Source organism: Urocitellus parryii, chromosome 9, assembly GCF_045843805.1.
Source record: "Urocitellus parryii isolate mUroPar1 chromosome 9, mUroPar1.hap1, whole genome shotgun sequence".
In the NCBI taxonomy this organism is placed as follows: Eukaryota; Metazoa; Chordata; class Mammalia; order Rodentia; family Sciuridae; genus Urocitellus; species Urocitellus parryii.
In genome coordinates this window covers 14310561-14337642 of record NC_135539.1, presented here as the reverse complement: position 1 = coordinate 14337642, position 27082 = coordinate 14310561, and the positions used below count along the sequence as shown (strand labels likewise).

General features: G+C 39.7%; 1 protein-coding gene across 1 annotated transcript in view; it reads left to right on the top strand.

Moving 5' to 3' along the window:
- Positions 1 to 27082, top strand: part of Dnah3 (dynein axonemal heavy chain 3) — a 155250-nt gene that overhangs the window by 68291 nt on the left and 59877 nt on the right. Inside the window, exons 28-40 of the mRNA XM_077802616.1 lie at positions 1284 to 1482; positions 2943 to 3051; positions 3277 to 3390; positions 4099 to 4275; positions 6470 to 6561; positions 8317 to 8536; positions 9172 to 9306; positions 12481 to 12592; positions 14558 to 14799; positions 17952 to 18052; positions 18960 to 19065; positions 20826 to 20955; positions 26531 to 26776. Coding sequence (XP_077658742.1) covers positions 1284 to 1482; positions 2943 to 3051; positions 3277 to 3390; positions 4099 to 4275; positions 6470 to 6561; positions 8317 to 8536; positions 9172 to 9306; positions 12481 to 12592; positions 14558 to 14799; positions 17952 to 18052; positions 18960 to 19065; positions 20826 to 20955; positions 26531 to 26776 — 1983 coding nt within the window. The remainder of the gene's footprint in view (positions 1 to 1283; positions 1483 to 2942; positions 3052 to 3276; positions 3391 to 4098; positions 4276 to 6469; positions 6562 to 8316; positions 8537 to 9171; positions 9307 to 12480; positions 12593 to 14557; positions 14800 to 17951; positions 18053 to 18959; positions 19066 to 20825; positions 20956 to 26530; positions 26777 to 27082) is intronic.

Here is a 27082-nt window from a genome sequence, read left to right as displayed (position 1 = left end):
TAATCTTCAAGGACTCGTCTCTGCAGGGCTTTGGCCTTTTACTGTAATCAAGAGGACCTCTCTCAGAGAGGCAGCAGACTTGCAGAAGCTTCCCTTTGTTATGTTTCTGAGAAGCTGGGCGATGGTGTGCAACTGTAATCCCAGAGAATTGGAAGGCTGAGGCAGGAGGATTACACGTTTGAGGCCAGCCTCAGCAATTTAGTAAGACCTTTGTCCCAAGGTCTGGGGGTGTGGTAGAGGGGGCTCAGTGGTATAGCACTCTGAGTTCAATTCCCAGTAGCACCAAATTACAATTCTAAGATCCTTATTTCTAGCCAGCTATACTAGCTTAGAGATCTTGGTATCCCTCACCCTGTGAGCTGCCTGAAAGATAATTAATGATTTTCATGAAACTATATCACTCTGTAACTTCAGGGCTCCTCTCACTGTGAAAAAATTACATTAGTTTCACAATTATATGAGAGAAAAAAGAGAAAAGGTGGAAATGTATCTCTTAGCTTGTTTCTCAAACCCCAGGGGGGAAGAATAACTCTAATCCTGGATTCATCGGACACCTTCCCAGGGTAACTATCTCAGGTCAAGTTGATTGCATTTTCTTAGGATGTCCTAGAGACCTGCTACAGAAGGGGGTCATACATATTGCAAAGCCCTCTGATTCACTCCTTCAAGAATTTGGGGATAAATAACAGTAGTAAATACTTACATGATATTTTTATATGCTGAATACAGTTATCTATCTGTCTATCTATCTATCTATCTATCTGTCTATCTCCCTTTCTCTATGTCCCTTTCTCTCTCTGTGTATAATATATATGTACATTCCATGTCTATGTTACATTATATGTCTGTATATTACACTCATATACATATTCATTTAGTTCTCATAATAACCATATAAGATAGATACTATGTTGTCCCCCATTTTATAGATTATGCAGCTAAGGGACAGCGAGGTTCAGTAATTGCTCCAAAATCACACAGCTAGTTCATGATTGAACCAGAATTTGAAACCAGGCAGTCTGATTTCAGAGTATGCACATTTAATAGTTCTACTCTGTGAGAGAAGACAATGCAGCAGGCCCCTCTGCCCACTCCTCGGGAGAAGGCCAAGACTGTCTTCTGAAAGCTATTGCTGCCTTCAGGTGGAAAGCGGGAAGGGGGGGATAAAACCTGACACTGTTGGGAGGGGTGGCCTTGATAACAGCTTCTTCTAACTGAGGAGGCCTTGGAGATGGGCGAATTCTGAGGGCTTCTCACATGCTTCTGCATCTGGATCCCAAAAGCTCGTGACGTGGTGGCCAAGTTAGCTAAGGATGGAATCTCTGATCTGAATGATTTCCAGTGGATCTCACAGCTGCGCTACTACTGGGAGGAAAACGATGTGCATGTGCAGATGATAACCACGGAAGCCTTGTATGGCTACGAGTACCTGGGAAACTCCCCCCGGCTGGTGATTACACCCCTCACGGACCGCTGTTATAGGTACCTTCTAGGGCTGCCAGACTGGAGGGGTGAACAGGGGAATCCAGAGAGAAAAGAGTCTGGGGAAGAGGCCAGGGATGTCTTAGATTTGTTACTGTCTACATTTCAGATTCTTAGATTTTAGAACGTTTCTCAGTCACCATAGTCCCACATATGGTTATGGAAACTAGGTCTTTGGGCTAGAAATGAGAAACTAGTATGGGTCCTGGTGCAAATGAATACCTTAGAATCAGTAAGCAGAACATTGATGCACCGCTGTAAAAAGGACATGGTATCTGAGTAGAAAGATCTGCAGTGGCAAGAATCAAGAGGGTGCCTGGAGATCCTGTGGCCAAGAGATTGACAAGGAGCCAGGCCAAGGACCAGACAAGTCATCCCTAAGCTCTGCCAGCCAGTCTGCTAAGGAGATACAGTCATTTGGTGCTCAGCTAAGCACTTTGCTACTTTCTGTGGAATTCCTAACATTAGAAACTTATATTTTGTAAATGTATCAATGTTGTGATGTTCAGATTTTATTTGCTTTTGTATTTTTCCTTTAGAGTGAAATTTTTTAGATTATAAAAATAATACTTGAGAGGATTTTCTCCTTTCAAAATCTTCAATCACTTGTTTCTTATATTCTGTGACTCCTTATTCATTAATTCATTTATTCTACTCATTATTCTATTCAACAACTATCTCTTTTTAAAATAAATTTTAGTGTGTATATTAAAGACATTCAACATGATATCATAATGATTTCTACAGTGGAATGAATTAACACATCCATCATCTCCCAGTTGCCCCTTTTACCCTGGGTAGCAGGAATGTCTTTAATCTACCATTTAGCAAAATTCTGAATGCAGTACACTATTATTAGCTACAGCCCTCGTGAACAACTATTTCTTGAACTTTCCTGTGCTCCATGCATAATAGCCAGGAACCCTAACCCTAACTGGGGGTGGGGGAGGCCTATGCAGAAGATTACAAGGTAGTGTGTTAACTGAAATTGTAAAGACTTATACCAAAGGCCAAACAAGTTAGCACATCATTAATTTCTAACATTCATCTTGCACCTGCCACATGCTGCCACACTGTATTCTCTTTCTGAGGATATAGAAATAAATCAAAATACAACTCCTGAACTTAAGAGTTCAAAGTTCAGTAGGAGAAATGTATTTGCTTTCACCATTCCATTAGCACTAGTGATCTTTGAAAGTGAAGTTTTTAAGATTTTTTTTTACCTTTTTTGGAATCAATTCTGTATATATTCATTTATTCATTCAAATAAATGTTTATGGTTGCCACCCATGCACCAGGCTCTTAGTTTAAAATACAGAGAATTTTTTATGATGATGATATATTGGTTATATAATCAGGGGGAAATTTTTAAACTTTGCATAGATCAAAATAAACAAAAAGTCAGTTTCTTTCCTGTGTCTCAGGACTCAGGCACCACATTCTTGTTTTCTTCTCCTTAGGACACTGATGGGTGCTTTGAAGCTGAACCTTGGGGGAGCCCCAGAGGGTCCAGCAGGAACAGGCAAGACAGAAACCACCAAAGATCTGGCTAAAGCTTTGGCCAAGCAGGTGAGAAAATGCCATTTATCTCCACCTGCTCTTCCCTCCCCTCTTGGACCCTGTCCAGGGAAATGAACATGAAGTTCAAGATGATTTAGTATAACAGGAATAACAGGGAATAAGAAGAGAGTGGAATAAGAAGAAAGGGCCCCACTCCTGTTTCAGGGTGCCAGGTAGTACAGAGATGATGGAGTCCATCCTTAACATCCTTATCCTCACCCTCCTTCTTTCTAGTGTGTGGTCTTCAACTGCTCAGATGGTTTGGATTACAAAGCCATGGGGAAGTTCTTCAAGGGGCTGGCCCAGGCTGGAGCATGGTCCTGTTTCGATGAATTCAACAGGATTGAGGTAATTCTGCTTCTAGGCTAAAGAACAAAGGGGTTGGGCATAGAGTATCCTGTTTCTGGGCTTTCTGCTCCTTAGTGACAGGACCTTATGTTTCCTCTGTGGCTGGTGTAGAGTAGGTCTATAAAGCATCCACAAGGAGGCAGAATACATATTTTGCATACATATCTGTACCTCGCTACCATATGCATTCATTCACTGACTCATTCAAAAATGTATTTAGCAGGCACTATATGTCAGCAACTCTGTATGTGTTCATGATACAAAGATGAGTAAGAAATAATCTTGCCCTGTAGGTGGAATAAAAATTAAATGAGCCAGAGTCTGATAGAAATTTATAGTAGTGGTTCAAACGACATAAAAGAGTGGGTGATTAACTATATTTGGGCAAAGAATGGAGATCAGGAAATGTAAGCATAGTTTGGACCCAGAAACAGTGAGTACCTCCTATGGACCAAGTACAATCCTAAGTGTTGAAACAAAGATAAAATACTATAGAAAGTATTTACACACCCAGGCACACACACATGCATGCATGTATACACACACACACACACACACACACACGCACATGCACACACACACTTTTTCTTTGACAAAACCCCAAACCATACTTCTAATTTCCTAATTTCAAACATGAAGATTTGGTTCTCATGATATTGGGTTCCTTCCTGAGGGGGGACCCTGGCAGAGCCCACATTCCCACCACAGGTAGAAGTGCTGTCCGTGGTGGCCCAGCAGATTCTCAGCATTCAACAAGCCATTATCCGGAAGCTGAAGGTATTCGTCTTTGAAGGCACTGAGCTCTCTCTGAATCCAACTTGTGCTGTCTTCATCACCATGAACCCCGGGTATGCTGGCAGGGCAGAGCTGCCAGATAACCTCAAGGTAAACACCAGCCTGATGAGTGCCAGGTATATCTTATAGTATAGGAACTTCTGGAGGAGTTCACTAGAGGGTCTCCTAGAGAAGCCCAGCCACAGGAATAGGAGCATATTTAGCTGTCAGAAGTACTAGTGGAGCACTAATGGTAGTAAGATAATACTTGGCCCCAAAATCCTCCTCAAACAAGGTCTTGGGAAGAAAGGGAATATATATATATATATTGACCAATGGCAAATAGAAAACAATGAATGCTAGAGCAAGGTTCGTCATTTCAGTTGTCTACAGGAGTCAGAAAGGTAATGTAAACCAGAGAGAAGGCGAAACATGAACTCTTGCGACTGCAAAGGCAGCAGGTACCTACAGCCTACTCTTGCCAAGCAGGAATTATCAGATCTCTCTCTCTCTCTCATTTTATTTTTCTTTTCCATGAGAAACTAGGAATTTGGATTTTTGTATGAAATCTCCTAAATTTTTAGATTTTTAAAAAATATTTTGCTTTTAGTTGTAGTTGGACTAAATACCTTTATTTTATTTTTATGTGGTCCTGAGGATCAAACCCAGCACCCTGCATGTGCTAGGTGAGCTCTGTACCACTGAGCCACAACCCCAGTTCCAAAATTTTAGATTTTGACTCAATAAAAAGAATTACTATAGGCCAAAGTAGATCTATTTACAAGAGAGCATCATCAAATTTCAACATGAGAACTCTGGCAAACCTAGCATGGAGCATGGGGAGCTCCCTCTTTCCTACTAAGCAGGTTAAACCTAAGTAGTTTCTATCCCAGCGCAGGCTGGTTCACTAGTAGAGAGATAGCACGGGTGCTTATTTGTTTCCATTGCCAATTGCTGATCTGGCCTGAGCCAAGGCAGTATCCATTGGCTCTGCTGCTAGTGGAAGAAGGAAAGTACCTCTGAAAGGGAAAGAGTCAAGCAGGCCATCTTCAAAGGAAAGATTGCCTTAGATGACTTTAGCATGCTGCATTCATGGAAGGCAAACACACACACACACACACACACAATGGATGTAAGATGTTTAGCTCCCCTGTCACCAAGCTGCATGGAAAGAGAGACCAGAGGCTCCCAGACCTGCTTCCTGATTGATTTTATGCTAATTTATTGCTCCATCACCTTGCGTGGAAGAGTTCAGAAAGACACAGACACTCCCATATCCACTGATTTTACCCAAGGTACTTGCCCTGCTAGAAATGCATTAAATGTACCCTTCAGTCTTATTCAGATAGACCACTTCTTCTCTCCCAGAATAGAAAAGAGTCAAGGAAATTCACCTCTGTAAGTCAGCATAAGCTAATTAATGTCAACGTAGAATTCGGACCCACATGTCTGTCTGTCTGTCTCTCTCTCTCTCTCTCTCTCTCTCTCTCTCTCTCTCTTTTACCACCCAGATGCTAACTATCCCTTTCTCTCATCCCACACAACCATGTCAGATCTATATAAAGAACTTTCATGAGACAGGGTGGTAAATGCAAAGCACCAGGGGCTGGTATCAGGAAGCCTGGATTCCAAGCAGCTCTGTCTCTAACTTACTGCATGAGCCAGGCAAGTTGCTTCCTCTAGGGTCCAAGATAATAGCACCAGAGTTGATGTTTATTGAGCACTCACTCTATGCCATATCCATGTGTAAACACTTCACTTACATAATATCATTTGTTCTCATGTTAATTCCATGAAGAGTTAAAGTTGCTAGTTCATTTTGAGACAAAACACCTGAAGTCTAGGGGGGTTATATAACTTGCCCATAGCTAAGAATAAGAACTCAATTTAAGATCTCTGTGACATGAGGATAATTCTGGCACATGTTGGTCTTGTGTTCCTAAATGACTTCTGATGTCCATGTTCAGCACCAGGAAGCTCCAACAGTTGAAAGATACCATGAGATGTCTTCATTGGACACAAGAGAATGAGGTGTTGGGACACCAGCACCTAGGAGCTTTCTTCCATATAGCCATTGAGGGACTCAATGTAATAGCATGTACTTGGACAGGGACAAAGGGGAAGGTATCATACATTGAAGATGGTCCCTCTGTGTTGAATCATTCTCCGCCCCTCCTTTCCTTGATTGTCACATGATCACGCGGCCTGCGTGATCATGCTCCTTTCCCTTTTCTCTGTAGATGTGTATTCCCCCAGGATTCTCCCTTGTCTGTGTTCTGGTTTTGATTGGTTATTTCTTTTCCAGGCATTATTCCGGACAGTGGCTATGATGGTGCCAGATTATGCCCTCATTGGAGAAATCTCCCTATATTCTATGGGGTTTCTGGACTCTAGAAGGTAAGTTACACTGGTTTTCCAGTGGGTCATGAAGGCCCTCAGAGAGTGGATTTTGTGTGGTGAATTAAAAACTTGAAAAAGAATCACTTGAGAAACTCGCTTCCTCTCACTGGCTAATTTGAGAACATATAGTCCTAACTTTGCTCCTGACTCCATTTTTGACTAGGAAATGCTAAAGAAAGAGCTTCCTCTCTCTTTACACCTGGACTTCTGTTAAGGAGAGTACCCATTCATATCCTCCCCACCCATAGCTCTAATACATCCACATCACTTTACTAACTAGCTTAAGGTAAAATAGCAAACCATGAAAGTTGAAGAGAAATGTTTAATATTATTTAATTTAACAATTTTATTAAATTGTTTTCAATTTAACATTTAATGACTCCCAACAGCTGGGTTACTTCTTATTCAGTTATTGCCCAATTTCCCAAGACATACACACACACACACACACACACACACACACACACGCACACACACTAGTAGATCAACATCTTTATATGCATATGTGTACACAGGCACACAACACATGCTCCCAAGAGTTTTGAATAATCATTTTAAAATGGCTTTTTTTGTTCTTTTCCAAATTTCACATTTGTCTTTTACTTTGTCTTTGCTGTGATTGATTGATTTTTTTTTGTAACAATAGATTTCTCCATGGGTGAGTATTTTGCTGCATAAATCATCAACAGAATGTGTCACCCTTCCTAGGCCAGGAGACTTCCTCTCTCATGTGAAGCTTAATTTATTTTTTCTATGGTAGACCTGCATTACGTTGGTTTATCCATTCAATCAATTTATTTAACCATTCAATTCAATTAATGAAATTCAATTAATGAAACATTTTTGAGCAACCCACCTTATTAGCCCTGTGCTAGGTGCTGGTGAACAGCACAAAATCTTTGCATTTAAAGTGAATCAGTTTTGTAAAGAGGATTTCCCTAAGGGGAATGTACATTAGTATATTAGTTAGGGTCACACCCCCAATCCAGTGGCTTAGCATGACAAAAGCTTGATTTTTACTTACTAAAAATTCAAAGCAGATGTTTCTGATCAGGAGCAGTCTCCCCCAAGGGTCCCTCAGGGACCCCCAGGCTATGTTTATCTCTTGACTGCAACACGACCAGAAGGGCCTCAGGGAGGAGGTTTCCCTGGGCTGATCCTGGACTTGGCATCTGCCTCTCCATTCACATTTCACTGCCTAGAACCCAGGGGCATGGCTTCCCCTAACTGCACAGCAGACTGGGAACTGTAGTCCAGCTGTGTATATCCAGGAAGAAGAGGAGATGGCTATGAACCTGAGTGTCATAGGTAGGTGTTGTGTGCTGGGTATGTTACATTTTGAATTGGTTTTCTTGAATTAAAAAGTCAAATGTTATTCAACAAAATAAAAAATGTCCCAGAAGTGAAGAAAGTGAATTTCCCTTTAATTTCACTCTAAGGGATTAACATTGTAATAATTTGATGTATTCTTTCCCAACTCGTGTATGTGATGTGCACATGTGGTACATGCAATTGTGTATACACAGGAAAGCATATAATGTAATTTCATCCACCATACATGTTATACGTGTGTGTGTGCTTGCTTTTTTTTTTTTCCATCTTATATTTGAAGGAGAGTTGTTTCCTGAACTCACTGTGGTAACTGTAGTAAAAGGTTTTCAGATAATAGGTTCTGCCCATCAAATCCATGGGGCAAACCTGGTTTCTGAAATGACAGACACAAAGATCTACAGACATGTCTTTCCCTCCTAGTCTTGCCCAGAAGATTGTTGCGACCTACCGCCTGTGCTCAGAGCAGCTGTCCTCCCAGCATCACTACGACTATGGCATGCGGGCTGTCAAGTCTGTGCTCACTGCTGCCGGCAACCTGAAGCTCAAGTACCCAGAGGAGGATGAAAGCGTCTTGCTGCTCCGGGCCTTGCTTGACGTCAACCTGGCCAAGTTCTTAGCTCAAGACGTTCCTCTGTTTCAGGTATGCAGTGTAAGAACCCAGGTTCACCCTCTGAAGATGATTTTTTTGTTTTTGTTTTTGTTTTTGTTTTTTTGGCACTTTATCTGTATCTTCTTCCATTTCTTTTTTTTTTAAAGTTTCTTTTTTAAAACGCATTCTATTGTCATGTATATCATGACACCCTTCTTCATTCCAGCTACCATCTCTGTGGCCTGATCCCCTTCTCCCAAATATTAAATAATAATGGTAATAGAATTACATCCCTGTCTAGTTTCTAATTTTAATAAAAATGGTCTCCCTAGCAGGATGATAATTGCTGTTGGGTTTAGGTAGTTGTTCTTATGCAATATAATTAGTTCCCTTCTGTAATTAATTTATACCTATCTTTCTTCCCAGGCTGTTCATCCTTAGTATAGTGACTAGAAATTAGTACTTAGGATTCATTAAATATTTACTGACTTTTAAAATCACTTGGAAGGATAATCATGATTAACAGTACTGATGTTTGTGGTTTCAGATGAATTTTGATGCAGGAAAAATAAGCTTTGGAAATTTTCAAATATTTCTGCTATCTGTAGATCTTACTTGAGGCAAATGTTGATATCACATGCCTGATACTTCATTCTTTCCACTTTCTCCTGAATTCTTGCAAACAGGGAATTATCTCAGATCTGTTTCCTGGAGTCGTGCTTCCAAAGCCAGACTATGAAGTTTTTCTGGAGGCACTGAATGAGAACTCGAAAAAGATGAAACTCCAGCCAGTGCCTTGGTTTATTGGGAAAATTATCCAGGTTGGTTCCTTATACCTGTATGGGAATGCACTTGTCCTACTATCTACTGGAGTTGAAACTAGAAAGATTTAGGGCAGCTGGCGACGGGTGCATGCCTGTAATCCCAGTGACCTGAGGGGCTGATGCAGGAGGAAGGCAAGTTTGAAGCCAGCCTTGGCAAATTAGCAAGGTTATAAACAACTGGGAGAGACCCTGTCTCAAAAAATAGAAAGGACTGGGGATGTAGGTGAAGGATGAAGCACTCCTGGGTTCAATCTCCAGTACAAAAAATATAAAAGACATAGGGCAGACGAGAGCTAGACTGGCGGCAAGCAGAGGTGCCTGAGTAGAGATGAAATTAATTGACCACTTGATATATTGTGCCTCAGGTTCTATCTTTAGGTGTTGAAATTTAATATACACTTTTCTGTGGCTATCTTCCTTGGGGTTTCTGGTTACATTTGAGAATGAAACTGAGACTCCAGGGCATTGAGATTTAAATTAGCCAGGACTTCTCCATTTCAAATGATAGAAATCTAATTCACACTGCCTTCATCAATAAAAAGGAATTTATTCACTCACCTGATTTGAGAAGTGCCGGAACGTGTTGGCCTCGGGCATAGCAGGAGCCGAGATTTTAGTTAATGTCATCAGGAATCTCTCCTCATCATTCCTGAACTCTGCCTCTCTCTACAGATGTTAAAAATTCATACTCAGGTACCCACACCTACCCTCACAACCTCAGACTTACATTGTTCCAGGTTCAAGCCCAGGGAAGAAAAGAGCATGGGGGGAGAAGCATCCCTTTCCAAGTGGCTCAGAGGTCTCAGACTTGGCCTTGGATGGTTCTGATAAAGTCACCTGACTGCCTCTGACTGAATGGTATGACAAAGACCCAGATGATAACCAAGTAGATGCAGAGAGTGTCTACCCAAGTCATGTCGACCACCACATGGTGGCTCCCCAGGGAAAATTAAGATGCTGTTATCAACAGAAGAGAAAACAAATGGGGTGTTGGGCAGGGAAATCAGGAATGTCTCCCTGGTCCTCACCCTGGAGCACCTTCATGCGGATTCCAGGGTTGCCTCCCTGGGATCATTTTTCAATGCAAAACTAACTTACAATAATATATTTAATGGTAAGCCCCCCATGCGCTTACTTTGCAGTATAATAGGTTTGATCTACAGGAGATCTTAAATACCATTTGGTCCAGCCTTCGTAAGGATACTTGGGTCCAGAGAAGGGAGTAAATTTCAGATTAATGCAGACCTAGGTTCAAATCTCACTCCCATCTGTCTTTTTGTTGTTGTTATGAGATTTGGGGCAAATTATTTCAACATCTGTGAGCCTTGTTTCCTCATCTGTAAAATGGAAGGGAGTAAAACTTTCCCCAGGATTACTTTTGAGATAACAGGTATGAGAAGTGCTAGATATCATGCCTAAGGCTATGTCATTATCAACCCGCTATCTCCACATCATTGTCAATATCATCATTTCCCAAAGTGACATGGATTTATGCACTGGGATTTCACAGATGGATGGTCTTAACTAAATATGAGTTTTATCCGAATATCTTCTTATGAAAATGTTTACATATGCTGAGAAGTTAAAAGAATTGTGTGATGAACACCCTACCACTAGATTTTATAATTTTATGATACTTGTTTTATTACTTATACATCCATCCATTCATTTTTGTATGTATTTTGAAGAAATCTGCAGACCTATAGGTGAACTTTTCTATAGCCTATAGCAACAGCTTTCAAAAATAAGATAATTTTTCAAAAACAATTTATGTGGCCAGGCATGGTGGTACACAGTCACCTCCAAGGTAAAAAAAAGAATAACTCAATCTTTAAAATGAAAAGCTCCCTGTGTTTCTCTGAGGGACTTGCAGTCTAAAGGAAGAAAGAGGGCAGGGGGAGAAATACATTAAATTTCACATAAAAACAAATGACCTAAACATTTGTGTCAGAATTGCATAATTAGACCTCTAAAATGGAAATTTCCAATAGAAATAAAATTTGCTGAATAATCCTTTCCTTTTCCACTGTAAAAGTGTATGTCATTTATAACACTGTGCTATAGAACACAGAAGTAATTCTTTTTATCATTACTGAGTTTTGGTACCTGTAATCCAACCTCTCTCTACCCCTCCTATCCCAACCCCCCTATCTTAGCCCTATTGATGGACTGGCATTCTACTCTAACTCTAGTGAGATCAGAGAAATGGTAAATTTTTGAGGATATGAAAATGCTAACCCTGACTTTTATCATACTATACCCCATAAATGTGCAAATATTATATGCCAACCAAAAATTGTTAAAAAGAAAATATAAAAGAAATAGCAGTATCAATGAAGTAATGAAAAGATTAGAGGCATTGAAGTCAGACAGACCCATGTTGAAATTCCAGATCCATCACTGAAGAGCTTGGCAAATTACTAAAGCTCTTTTGAGTTCAGTGTTCTTATCTGTAAAAGGTTGTTAACGATACTTGAGCAGATTAAATGAAATAATTTGGACAATCACTTGATATTTGGCACATAGATAGATGAAAATAAATAGTAGCTCCCATCCCTTTAACAACGTGAGACACACATATACTTATTCATCCAAAAATATCTTAACAATAGATTACCAAAATGACTGCAGTTCACCAGTTAGGAGTGTGTATGAAAATCCTCTTTGAGCCTTTTCTTCCTCATTGATTTTTTTTTAAGAATACTCACTGCAGCATTCTTTTTTAAAATTTTTTTTAATTGTTGATGAACCTTTATTGTATTTATTGTTGATGGACCTTTTATTTATTTATATGCAGTACTGAGAATATTGAACCCAGTGCCTAACACATGCTAGGCAAGTGCTCTACCATTGAGCCACAATCTCAGCCTCTCTTCATTGACTTTTCAAAAACTTGCAGTATGGGGAGGTTTGCAATGATTACCTTTTTTTTTTTTTTGTACTGGGGATTGAACCCAGGGATGCTTTACCACTGAGCCACATCCCAAGCTCTTTTTTTTTTAAATTTTTTTAAGACAGAGTCTCACTAAGTCAATGAGGGTCTCACTAAATTGCTAAGGTTGGTCACAAATTTGTGATCCTCCTGTCTCAGCTTCCCGTGTCACCGGGATTGTGGGTGTGGGTCACAGCACCCAACTAATGATTAACTTCTTACATGATGTCTCCTCCCAGATCTATGAAATGATGCTGGTAAGACATGGCTATATGATTGTTGGAGACCCCATGGGCGGAAAGACTTCTGCTTATAAGGTGTTGGCTGCAGCTCTGGGTGATTTATATGCAGGTAAAGCTCACATCCCTGACTTCCAGTGAGGACAGGACTCCCTGCTCAGCTGGCTGGCTCCATGTTAAGATAATGCCAGGCTGCGGGTTTTGCCAATCCTGAATCATGATGTCAGATCTAGAAATAGAATATGGCACACAGATGTCTGCAGGCAGAAAATAAATGGTGGGGTAGGGGAATTCTAACAAGGGGCTTTATGCGTCTGTCATTAAGGCTGGAGGAAATTTCTCAAATGCTGAACAGTGGCTTCTCCCAGTTCCCCAGTGAGAGACTCCTGTCATTGGCCTAAACAACATGAGTCCAAAAGCAAACCATTGAATGGTTTGTTTTCTTTTCTTTCTATTTCTATCCCTTTTTCCCTTCTCTCTTTGCTTCCCTTTCCCTTCTGATCTTTTCTCCTTGTCTCCCTTCTTCCTTGTTTTTAAGGTAGGGAAAAGAGCTCATATTTTTTTTTTTTTGAGAGAGAGAGAGAGAGAGAGAGAGAGAGAGAGAGAGAGAGAGAATTTTTTTAATATTTATTTTTTTCAGTTTTTGGCGGGCACAACATCTTTGTATGTGGTGCTGAGGATCGAACCCGGGCCGCATGCATGCCAGGCGAGCGCGCTACAGCTTGAGCCACATCCCCAGCCCCTCATATTTTTTAATTACACTCAAAATGATTTAAACAACCCCTTCTCTTATCCTCTGTTTTCCCAGCTGTAAAATGGGATTGTTATGAAAGTTAAATGAGATTATGCAGGTAAATAATCTAGCCCTGTGCCTACTCAACAAATAGAAGCTGTTTGTTGCCAGATAAGCAGTTTGGGGTTTTATAATTTGTTGTTTGTTTTGGTATAAAAGGCAAACCTGCAGTTTTGAAAAGCAGTCCAGTGTTGTGTGTTTACATAATCACTTCAAGTACTTCATTTAAAATTGTTTTCTAATGACATTTGATGATTCAATTGTGTTTTTTTTATTTTGCTTTAGGAACGAACTTAGATTTGATAACTAAATTTGGCATTTCAAATTTAAATATGGTAATAATTTTGGCACTTAAATATAGTTTAAGAAATGAAATGAAGAAAAAGGAGAATACACCATTATCTTTGCCTCCAAATTCTGCAGAAATAGTTGTTTATTTACTGCTTGGTTCATGCATTCCAACTTTTTCTTACTCTGAAGGATCATGTAAAAGTGTCATTATTTTCTGTTATAAATACTATACATCCATCATCCTGGTTACTCTGATTGGGTCCTAGAACTCCAAATGTGTGCATTTCCCTGGGAACAGATGACACTGAGTAGGTGAGAAAAAAGATTTAAGGGCTAAGCTAGTCCTTCAGATAGAGGAAAGTGACCACCGTCTTTCAGAATCTACCTATCAGTTGTTTCATCATCCCACACCAATGCCAAGGTTCTTAGGTGGCTTTAACAGCAGGCGAGTAAAGAGGGCTGAGAAGATGAAATCTGTCTTCTTTAATACTTGAATTCTTTAGGTCCAGTCAGATTTTTTTTTTCATCCTGGATCTGACTGGCACATTTGCCCTGATGGGAATAAGGCACAGAAGGGAAGTATAATAGAGCAGGGGACAGTGGCACATGCTATAATCCCAGCAGCTCAGGAGGCTGAGGCAAGAGGATCCCAAGTGCAAAGCCAGCTTCAGCAAAAGCAGGGCACTAAAGAACTCAGTGAGACCCTGTCTCTAAAAGAAATACAAAATAGGGATGGGAATGTGGCTCAGTGGTCTAGCACCCCTGAGTTCAATCCCTGGTACCACCCCCGCCCCCCCAAAAAAGTATGATGGAAAACACTGACTATAATAACCCAAAAATTTAAGTCATAGCCTATCCAGATTCCCCAGTCTTTTTATGCAAATATATTCTCTAAGGACTCTTCCTTGGATATCCTCTGAGATGCCATTATCTCTGGCTTGATGTTCTGGTCTCACTGGAGCCTTTGTAACTATGTTGGACCTTCTTGCCCAGCCAACCAGATGGAGGAGTTTGCCGTGGAGTTCAAGATCATCAATCCCAAGGCCATCACAATGGGGCAGCTGTATGGGTTTTTTGACCCAGTGAGCCACGAATGGACGGACGGTGTGCTAGCCAATGCTTTCCGAGAACAAGCATCTTCAGTGTCTGACGACCGAAAGTGGATTATTTTTGATGGACCAGTGGATGCTGTTTGGATTGAAAATATGAACACTGTTCTGGATGACAATAAAAAGGTAGCTATGGCATCTATCACTTTTTCATGGGTGGGATACATCTTTTATTAAAGTGAGTGAGTGAGTGAAACGATACAAACACATGCATGTAACACCCTAAGAATGAATTCTCCACGAGAGAAGAACAGTTTTTAGTTCATGAATTATGCTTCTGTTTGTATTTGTAGTCAGTAAGCTAAATCTGATTAAAGACCATGTCGAATAGTGGTTAAAAACCTTGATGATGACATCAAGTTGAACCTTCTTCACCACCCTTGAGCTGTGTTGTATTAGGCAACTTATATATTTGGTTTTCACATTCATAAAAATATAATAGGACTGTTGATAATGAAGAGAGATAATACATATGGAATGTGAGTTATTCATTACTGTTTAAGAAACTATGCTAATATTTAGTGGCTTAGAAAAACTATTTTTCTCATGATCTTGTGGGTTGGGCATTTTAAAAAGGCTCAGTGAAGTAATTGGGTTTTTAAATTTATTTTATTTTATTTGTATTAGTTGCTCAAAACATTACAATGATTTTGACATATCGTATATCATACATTTGATTCAAATGGGGTATGAATTTTTATTTTTCCCACGTGTACAAATTGCAGGATCACATTGGTTATACAGCCATGTTTATACATACTGCCATACTAGTGTCTGTTGTATTCTGCTGCCCTTCCTATCCCCTTCCTATACCCCGCTCCCCTCCCCTCCCTTCCCATCACCTCTCTTAGTTGTAGATGGACACAGTATCTTTATTTTGTTTATTTAGGTTTTTTTTTTAATGTGGTTCTGGGAATCAAACCCAGTGTCTCATGAATGCTAGGCAGGTGCTATACCACTGAGCCACAACCCTAGCCTGGCAATTGGTTTTTAATTCTGGTGATTTTAGTGGGAGCAACTATACTAGAGGATCCACATTCACGATAGCTCCTTCATTCAGTGCCAGGTGCTCATTCCTCTTGGCCTCTTTTTTTCCCCCCTCTCTAAATAGCATCTCGCCTTCCAGGCCTTGCATGGCAGTCTTTAGATAGTCGTACCTCCACTAGTGCGTGTCTGACTTCCAAGAGGCAGGCAGTGGAAGTTTCCAAGAAATGAAGGATCATAGCCGAGTACGGTGGCTCACACCTATAATCCCAGTAGCTCAGGAGGCTGAAGCAGAAGGATCATACGTTTAAAGCCAGCCTCAGCAAAAATGAGGTGCTAAGCAACTCAGTGGGACCCTGTCTCTAAATAAAATACAAAATAGAACTGGGATGTGGCTCAGTGGTCGAGTGCCCCTGGGTTTAATCCCTGGTGCCAGAAAAAAAAAAAAATGAAGGATCATGCTTAGAATGACACTCAGTCACTTCCTCCAGTTTTGTTGGTTAAAGAAGTCTCTGACTTAACCAGAGTCAAGAGAACAGGGAAATAGATGCTGTCTCTTGATGAAGGTGGACAAGTTTACACTATAAAAGTATCCATGGGATGGATGCATTGTTAGAGTCTTTGGAAAATACAATCTGCCACAGAAAATACAGTGACACTAAAGAGCTTGGACCTAAGCCAGGCACCCTGGGTTCAAACCCTGGCCACCACAAGGCAGCTTGGTAACCTCAGACAAGCTCTTTATTTTCTCAAGTCCTCAATTTTACCCCTGGGTTCAATCCCTGGTGCCAAAAAAAAAAAAAAAAAATGAAGAGTCATGAATCTAGAAATGGGGATGACAATGTCTACAAAGTGTTGTTAGGAAGATAAGTTAATATTTGCAAACTGCTTATCATAGTGCCTGACATAAAGCAAGCACTGTAAACTATTGATTAAAATGAAATTATATCGTAAAATAAAATGTATCACTACATCAAATGAGAGTTCCTATGCTAAATAGGTGCCATTATCAAATCAGAATATATTTTCAAACTGTTTGCTGTCACAAGAATACACATTAGTCATGTTCAACAGTGGAAGTCCTAATTATCCAAATTATACACGTTAATTCTAGCATGTGCATAATTTTGATGATATAACATAAAAATAGGAATGTTTTATTATATGATATGGGCTGTACTATGTAAACTAATGTATCTGTTGGTCTTAAGTATGAAGAGAGGGGCTGGGGTTGTAGCTCAGTGGTAGAGCGTTTGCCTCACAAGTGTGAGGCACTTAGTTCAATCCTCAACACCACCTAAAAATAAATAAATAGCCAGGCATGATGGTGCATGCCTGTAATCCCAATGGCTCCAGAGGCTGAGGCAGGAGGATCGTGAGCTTAAAGCCAGCCTCAACAATGGTGAGGTGCTAAGCAACTCAATGAGACCTGTCTCTATTTAAATTCAAAATAGGTCTGGGGATGTGGCTCAGTGGTTGAGTGCCCCAGAATTCAATCCCTGCCTTGTACCAAAAAAAAAAAAAAAAAAAGAAAGAAAGAAAGAAAGAAAGAAAAGAAAAAGAAGAAGCATTAAGAGAGTTATAATCAGGGAATTCCCTAATGGTTACTCTCAACAACTATAGTTTGATATAAATCAAACTATAGTTCAGGGTGTTCTCTGTTACTTTTATTTATATTCAAAGATGACACAGCTGGGGTGTTAGCCCCACTACAGTTGTGACCTTTCTGGGGGTGCATGTAGTGATATGGGCCAGGTAACATGCAGGGAACTTTTTTACTACAAATTAGGAAGAGCAGCAGGGACCTGTGGTGTTTTCCCTTCTCCTTGGGAGACCAGGGCCCAGGCTTTTTTTTAGGACTTCACGGTGTTACCTGAGCCAATGTGGGCAATGGCGAATGAGGCACATATTCTGAGGCTCACCTTTGTGTTTGCACCTCTTTCTACAGGATGTGCCTGCCAAATACTAGGACTTTCAACAGTCTTCCATCCCATTCCAAAAGAGATTTATGGAAAGATTCTTATCACTGTAGCCATGGACTAGTCCATTGGCAGGGTTCAAACAGAATCTTGTCTGAGAGATTTGAGCAGATAAAACAGGATGAGGATGTGCAGTTATGTCCTATGTTAAACTAAGAGAAAGGGGCTTAGAAATGACTATGTTCCAAGCACATAATAGGTACTCAACATTTGTGGAATGCATTCAAACCAGCTCTGCCTCCACTGAGATTTTTCACTTGCAGATGGGATTTAACCCCTATGCCTGTCCTCCACCCCTCTGCTTTACCCTTTCAGCTGTGTTTAATGAGTGGGGAGATTATCCAGATGACCACCAAGATGAGTCTGATCTTTGAGCCAGCCGACCTTGAACAGGCCTCTCCTGCCACCGTGAGTAGGTAAATCAGCTCACACTGGCATCCAAACCCTAATCAGGAAATAAGCTCTGAAAAGCCACAAATGTGACTAAGCCCTACTGAACGTATTTGACATTCACTTACACGTGTCATAAATCAGTCGTTAATCCATACTAAAGTCTAAAATCAAGCCAGTACTTTGGAAAAGTGTTTGACTTTCTCTCTAATAGTTCAACTTCCATTTGCCCATGACCCAGCAATTCTGCTCCTAACTATATGCCCAAAAGAGACTTACTATGAATAGTAGGAGACCTATAAAGAATATTCACAGTGTCACAACTCACAAAAACAAACATTTAGAAACAGGTATAATATAACTGAAGGATAATGTAACCAGAAATTGTGATATACATAACATGCAAAATAAATGAGCTGCTCTGACATGCAACTGTACAGATAAGTCTTAGTAAATATATTAAGGATCAAATCACAGCAATATTATATATAAAACTAAGTCCACAATATTACCTTCAGCATGGTACCCCTGTGCCTTATAGTTATATGTAATATAACTATATATTCATCAGTGCATTATAGTTATATTTAATAAAGGGGTTCATTTTGACATGATCATACATGCATGAATTATAATTTGCTCTACTTCAGTCAACACTTAAATTGTTAAAAATCACTAAAATAAAAATGTGTTTTAGGAAACACATAAATGTTCTAAAACTATGTAAGAAGGAAAGAAGTCAAGGTTCAAGATGCTGCGTCACTGCAGCTGGGGACACTTAGGGGAATAGGACAGGGAGATCATGTGGCTAGATGAAGGCCATCGTCAAGTCCACTAAGGCCTAGAATAGTGCATAAAATACAGCAGATGTTCAATACAGGTTGGCCAGTGTTGCTAACAGAGAGCACCAGACTGGTTCTCTGTGCTTCCCAGGTGTGGGATGATCTACATGGAGCCACTTCAACTAGGCTGGAAGCCCCTGAAGGATTCGTACATGGACACTCTGCCCACCAGCCTCACTGAGGAACACCATGAATTGGTGAGACCCGCGGGCCCCTTTCCTCCTATCCCACCCCCATTTCCCTACTCATCTACAGAACCATCTAGGTACATCTTCATCTTCGGAGTTCCAGAATGAAAGAAGGGGAGGGATTCCCTGCCTTCCCCCAGTTATCTTGTTTCCTGTCTTCCTGCCATTTTTTTTCCCCAGATTTCTTCTTCATGTGATGAGGATGGAATGGTGCAGTCGATTCTCCCCATTCTTCCACCTTCTCTATCACTTCTCAGCTCCCTAGTGGTGAATCCTGAGAAGTGCTCTTTATGTCACCCCTTCCTCCATTATCATCCTTTCCTCTATTGCCTGTAAACAGAAATGTCTGTAGAAGTTGCCGTAGAGGTGGACCCTGTTAGGAAGAGTCATGTTCCTCTCTGTTGCTGATCCCTATCCCTGTAACCTATCCTCCACCTCTCCTTCAAAGAGGAAGCTAGAACCAGAGAGATGCTCTCCTTGCAGCTACTACAAATGACAGCTCCCTTCTTCCCTTCCTTAAAGAGGTAGAAAAGCTCAGGTCATAGATACATAGCTACACTCTCAGGCGAGGGAAGGAGAGAGGGACAGCCTGTGTTTGTGGTGCCTCTTGTCTATTAATCCCTGTATTAAGGGACATCCTTAGGAAAGTCCCCACAGAGGGAGACAAGAGTTCTGTCCCACCACGTGGATACTGTTACCATGTACATATATGTATAATATGTACAAACACATGCATTTGTAAATAGATACATGTCCACGTGTACATTCAGGAACCAGTCTACACACACACACACACACACACACACACATATACACACAGTGAATGCTACCAAGGCCCATGCTTATAAAGTCCTTCATGATCTCCCCAATGTCCTTTTTCCCCCCTTGTAGTACTAGGGCCTCACACATGCTAGGCAAGCACTCCACCACGGAGCTATACCCCCAGCCCATCCCCAGTGTCTTCAGCTCAGAGCCTCACTCCTTATCAGGTCTTGCAGTACTCTGTTACCTACCCCTGGCTGCCTCTACAACCTCGTCCCTCCAGCTCATTCCTCCAGCCATTCTCCCTTGACTTCATTCTAGAAAACTCCAGGTTTCACTATGTGAAGGCTTTTGCACTTTTTATTCCTCATAATAGAAATCTCATTTCATGGGTTAGTCCTACCTTCCCTGACCAACTGTCATTTGTTTCCTGCAAATATTTTCCATGATCTGTAAGTATTTTATTTTATTTCCTTGTTTGTTTTTTTAGTTGTCTGTATTCCTAGCTTCTCAGATTGTAAGCTAGCATGGACTTTGCCTATCTCATCCATCATTTATCCCCAGCACTCTTACAATGCATTTAGTAGATGCTCAATGAATATTTGTTTCCTGAATAAATACAGATGCTCCTCAGCTTAAGATGAAGTTATCTCTCAACAAATCTGTCATAAATTGAAAATTTTGTAAGTTGAAAATGCATTTTATCCACCTAATCTACAGGACATTAGCAACACAGCACACTAAAAATATTAGTGGTTTCTCCCATGATTGCAGGATGGACATGGAGCTGTCTGGCTGCTACGCTCAGCATCATGACAGAGTGTCATACTGAATATCACCAGCCTACAGAAAATAAAAATCGGAAGTTGAAATATTTAAAATTTGAACCTATGCTCAAAAGTAATCAGCAGTCTTACATCCCCAGCCTCCTGAGGGGGACCAAGCTCTTAGTCTTCAACTCCCTTTTTGATAACATCTGCCAATCTCACATAGCTTTCTACTCTCAGGTCAATGACATGTTCATGTGGCTTGTCCAGCCCTGCCTGGAGTTTATTCATCATCATTGTAAATTTGTGGTTCAAACATCTCCCATTCACCTTGCCTTCTCAATGATGAGACTGTACTCCTCTCTGCTTGGTAAGTGCCACCTACGGGTCTTAAGCCACATGACGGTTGGATGCCCTCACTCCCTTTTGTCTCACTTGAGTTATAATAGGAACAGCTAATTGGCCAAGAATAAGTGAGACTTTAAATTTTAGATAATGGAGGGGGGAAAAAAATCCATGTGTTTTGTCTTTATCTGATATTGATTGGCGGGGATGAGGGGATTCTTGTGCAAGTTACCCCAGCCTCAGGTTCTTCAACCATACAATGGAGTAATAATTTCTGTCCTTTATTTCATAGAGATATCCCAGATGATATATATATGAATAGATCTCAGGAAAAAAAATTATGAAAAAATAGGAAGTTTTTACATGTTAAGAAAACTTACATAACAAAAATGTAAATTCACAGAATACATAAATACACCGTAAGAGAACCAATCATGTTTGGAATATTTGAAACAATGGTTCTGTGATTTACCTACTATCCAAGGTACAATTATACGTCTTCATAACAGTGGCACTCGAATCAAACTTGGCTGAATTCCAGTATGAATGACAAAAGACATGTCCATTAGGAGGACTTCTATTGGATACCATTTCTTTTTCAAGAGGATGCAGAACTCAAACTCAAGATGAATCTTTTAAAATATTTTTTTCTCAGCACATTTCTTCCCAAAGCATTGTAGTTGTAGTTTTTTTTTAATGTGACACAGTAAACAGTTAAGTGGAGAATTTCTACATGTTATTTTATTTTCAAAAATTAAATTTTGAGGCATTTTTTCAGAAGCATACCAACTATGTATATAATGTCACTTATTTGCATTATTTTTGGTGAATATTGCATGTTTTTCTAACCTCTCTCCACCATCCTGATGTAATATCTCCTGGAAAAGAAGGCAACACCATGAGAAATAGAGTCATTTTCCCCCATCATAGATGATCTCATCTCTTACTTTGCCAAATCAGTAATGGTGGAACCTCTTAGAAGTCCTCAGATGCACACAATGACTAAAAACTGGAAGCTGAAACTTGAGTGCACATGGAGATGATTTCAGAAAGCACAGAGTACGCAGGTCCTTCACCTAGCTTTCCTTAATGTTAACATTTTACATAGCCAAGGTACAATGATTGGAACAAGGAAACCAATATTGGTGCTCTTATACTATTAACTAAACTATATACTTTTTTTAATATCACCAGTTTTTTCACAGATGACCTTTTCATATTCAAGGATTCAAATCAACATCTCACATTGCATTAAACTATATGTCTCCATAGTCCCTGCCACTCTGGTAGTCCCTCAGTCTTTTCTTTTTTGATAACTTTGCCACTTGATGAGTACTGGCCAGCTATTTTATTGAATGCTTTTCAATTTAAGTTTGCCTCACATTTTTTTAGAATTAGATTGAAGTTATACATGTTTGGTAAGAATACTGAAGAAATGGTGATGTACATCTCTTATTACTAATAAATGTTCTGATCAAGGTTAACTTTGGCCAAAAACACATTTTTTATGTGCCTTGCTTAGAGAAAGTATTTGGAAACTATGCAAACATCTATTTCTTCTCAAACTTAACACCCACAGATTTCGAGCATCTATTGGTGCATCTTGCCTTTAACAATTATTATGGTGCTTGTCTAATGATAATTTTCTGTTTTTATTCCTTCTATATTTATTCATCAGAATTCTTCTAGAAGGAAGAGTGTTGTTCTTCCCCATTTGTTTATTCAATTGTTTGTGGATCAAAATATGTACTTATGGATATTTATTTTATTCTACAGATTATAATACCATGCTGTAATTAATTGTTTTGTTACTCAAATGGCTTTAGTCATTGGGAACTCCTTCAGGTTGGCTCTTGTGTCTTTTTGGTATGTTTCTATCCTTTTTGAAGCATGTCTTTGTTTTCTGATACTTCAAAATATTCCAGGCCCATCTTGTGATTTCTCTGGCTCACCCTATAATTAATGACTTCTCTAAAGAGCCCCAGTTCTTTATGCTGAAGAGTGGTATTTAGAAACTAGACATTGGGACTAGTTTCTTCACTGTTACTGAAGAGGGACATCAAATACTTTTATGTGCTGCTGGGAGGAAAGAAGCAGAAAGGCTGTAGGGACTGACTTTGGTCAGAAGACTCAGGTGATGAAGTGCAGCCAACCCCTGGGTAACCACGGGCAGCATGGCTGTAAGGAAAAGTATCTAATGGGAGGAAGAGGAAGAGGAGGAGTGCTGAGAGGAAGGGGACCCTTGGGTCTATTCTTTGACCTGAAAGGGAAGTGCACTGTGCTGTTTTGCTACTCAAAGTAGCATTTATAAGAAATTTTGCATCACCTGGGAGCTCATTAGAAAAGGAGAAATATGGACCAACTAAATCAGAGCCTGCAATTTTACAAAATCCTGGGTGATCTGCATGTATGATTAAGTTTGAGAATCATAGAAGTCATAAGGAGCTTGGGCTTTGGAGTCAGCCAGATTTAGATTCACATCTTAGCTTCAGCATGTCTGTGATCTGTAACCCCTGGTGTTTACAAGCCTTAATTGATTCATCTAAAAATAGAAACAACCATACCTCTTTTATAAATCTGTTTTGTAAGTTAAATAAGAATATGCATTGGGAGAGAGTATTTTGTAAAGATGAAGGAGTAGGAAGCATGAGAAATCAGTCTCCCATCTAGACAACTGGCCTGGCAGAATCTTTCCAATATAACTATTTTGCAATTCTGGAGTCTGTTCCAAGGCTTGCAACTCCAGGGGAAGGCCTGGATAGTAAATTGCAATTCATTTTCGTCAATTTCAGCTTTTAGCATGGTAGCAGCTACCCTTCTCCACCCCGCAGTGCTCTGGCAGGAGCTATGCATGTGTTCTAGGATCAGCCAGCACGTAGGATGTGAGAGTCAGGGTGGACAACAAGGACCTTGTCCACCAGATGTCAGGGATCTGCTTCTGTTTGCAGAGGTACAGACACTACCCCCATGCCTACCCCCATGATTGTCAGTCACATCACATTGGGATGAATAACTTCCAAGAAACTTCCAGGGTCAGCCCCCTTCCCCCACTAAATTTTTCTCTTTTTCTCTTATAGGAGCTAAACATTTAGGGATTAGGACATTCAAAAATAGCCACATATACAGAAAAATTTGGAAACTCACTACAGATAACCACAGGGGATAAAAATGTAGTCTTAGGGGAAAAAATTGAGAAAGGAAGGAAAGGAAATGCTGGAGATGAATATTGGCCAAATTATAGTTATACTGCGTACATGTACAACTATGTAACAACAAGTCCCACTATTAGGTACAACTATAATGCACCCATTAAAAAAAGAAAAAACCCTGAGAAGACCTTAAATTTATAATTCTGTATGATCCCTAAAACAGACACAGCTGCCAAAGGAGAAAAAAAATAAAAGAAAGAGAAACTACTTCATCATGCTTAACGTGAAAGACTGAAAGCTTTTACTCTTTGATCAAGACCAAGACAAAGATGCCTATTCACACCTTCTACTAAAAATGGTCCTATGGTGGTTCCAGTCTTAGGTTTTTTTTTTCATTATTCAGATAATTTTATCAATGTTCTTAAAAACATCATTTAGAATTTTTAGATAGGTAGTTTGCTTTCTTTTTTATATTTTTAAAATTTTAATTTGTTATATATGACAGCAGAATGCATTACAATTCATATTATACATACAGAGCACAATTTTTCATATCTCTGGTTGTACATAAAGTAGAGTAACACCATTTTTGTCTTCATACATGTTCTTAGGGTAATGACGTTCATCTCAATCTACCATCTTTCCTATCCTTCTCCCTTTCCCTCCCTCCTCCCACCCTTTGCTTTCCAGAGTGGCCATATAAATCCCACTCCTCAATATATATATCCAAACAATCTAAAATCAGCAAACTGTAGGAATATAGTCACATCAGTGATCAGTGTTTATAGCAGCACAGTTCACAATAGCCAAATTATGGAACCAGCCCAGATGCCTGTCAACAGACAAATGGATTTTTAAAAATGTGGTCTATACACAATAGAGTTTTACTCAGCATAAAGAAGAATGAAAATATGGCATTTGCTGGTTAAATGGATTGAACTGGAGAACATGCTAAAGAAAATAAGCCAGAAGTTAAGGGTTGAATGTTTTCTCTCATATGTGGAAGCTAAATCAAAATAATTGGGATTTGCAAGGGGAGAAGATCCCATAAAAATAGAACAGTTGACTAGAGGAAGGGGATTGAGAGGAAAGGAGAAGAGATGGGAAAGGGGAGAAATGTTAGCTGGACCCTTCCTAATACCATATAAAAATTAACCAAAATGGATGAAAGATCTAAACATAGAGCTAAAACTATAAAACGAACAGAAGAAAACATAAGGCAAAAATCTCATGACACTGAACATGGCTGTGATATCTTAGATTTGACTGAAGGCATAGGCAACAAAAGAAAAAAAAGTAAAACAACTTCACCAAATTTAAAGCTTTTTATGTATCAAAAGGCATTATTGACAGATTTAAAAGACAACCCACACAAAATGGAAGAAAATATTTACAAATCATATATCTGATAAAGGATTAATGTCCGGAGTACAGAGAGAACCACTAAAATTCAACATAAAAATACAAACAACTTAATTAAAAGGATAAAAAACTTGAGTAGACATTTCTCCAGAGAAGACATACAAAAGGCCAATAAGCACTTGAAAAGGGTCAACTTCAATAATACTTAGAGAAATACAAAAATCCATTAGGATGGCTACAATAAAAGACACAGAAAATAGCAACTATTGGCATGGGTATAGAGAAATTGGAACGCTCATGTACTGTTGGTGGGAATTTAACATAGTATCCTGCCATTGAAAATCATTTGGTGGTTTCTCAAAAAAAGTAAACATAGAATTACCATATGATCCATATTTTTCACTTATGGGTATATTCCCAAAATAATCGAAAGCAGGTGCTCAAATAGATATTTGTATACCCATGCTTATAGCAGCATTATTCACCAAATTCAAAAGGTAGGAGCAACTCAAATGTCCATCAGCAGATGAATGGATAAACAAACTATGGGATAATCATATGACCTAGAATTCTTCCTCAAAAGGAAGAAAATGCTGACACGTTGTACAACGTGGATGAACCTTTGAAAACATTATGCTAAGTGAAATAAACCAGTAACAAAATGATTGTATGATTCTACTCCTCTGATATATCTAGAGTTGTCAAACTTAGAGAGACAGAAAGTAGACTGCTGGTCATGTGAGGGGTGGAAGGGAGATGGGAGGACAAGTTACTGTTAAATGGGTTCAGAGCCTCCATTCTGCAAGATGAGTTCTGCATATCAGTGGCTCAATGGTTGTTCAATATGAATTACTTAAGGCCACCAAACTGTACACTTGCAAATGGTAAAGATTTTATGTTCTGTATATTTGACCATGATAAAAACTGTGTATGGTTAAGGATATGGAATGTGATGGGCACTCAGCCAATATGAGTCACCTCCACAGGTCCTTTTCTAGCCCAAACCTGTTAGTTTACATCTTTCATATCCATGGTACTCTGTGCCAGTCTTGAGCTTCCTTTATTCTTTTTCTTATTCTTTCCTTTTAGATGAAATCAGAGAAATCGATAAGGAGGACTCTGAATTATTTGAAAGCCTATCAAGTCAACAGGTCTTCCTCTGGCTACAAGGACTATTCCTCTTTTCCTTGGTGTGGACAGTGGCCGGCACCATCAATGCAGACAGCAGAAAAAAATTTGATCAGTATTTCCGCAACCTGATCATGGGCATGGATGATAAACACCCAAGGCCCAAAAGTGTCAAACTCACCAAAAACAACATCTTTCCAGATAGAGGTAATTCAGTACTTATTTGTTATTCCTATTATAATAGTTTTAAGCATGTGTCCCAAACCTAACCAAAATGCATGAATCATGTGAGACCCCTTATAAAAGCTAAGGAAGGTTCTGTAGTCTTGTGAGTGGGTTCATTTCTCCAGGGCTGGTCCAGATATGTAAGAGGCGGGTGGTCCTGATATCATCGACTTCTAGGATATTAAACTGCTTCTTAAATTAAGAAAAAGTAATGTGACAGCTTGTGTTGGTTTTGTTTGGGGGAGGGATTACCCATAATTTCCTAATAGAATGAGAAGTTTCTACACT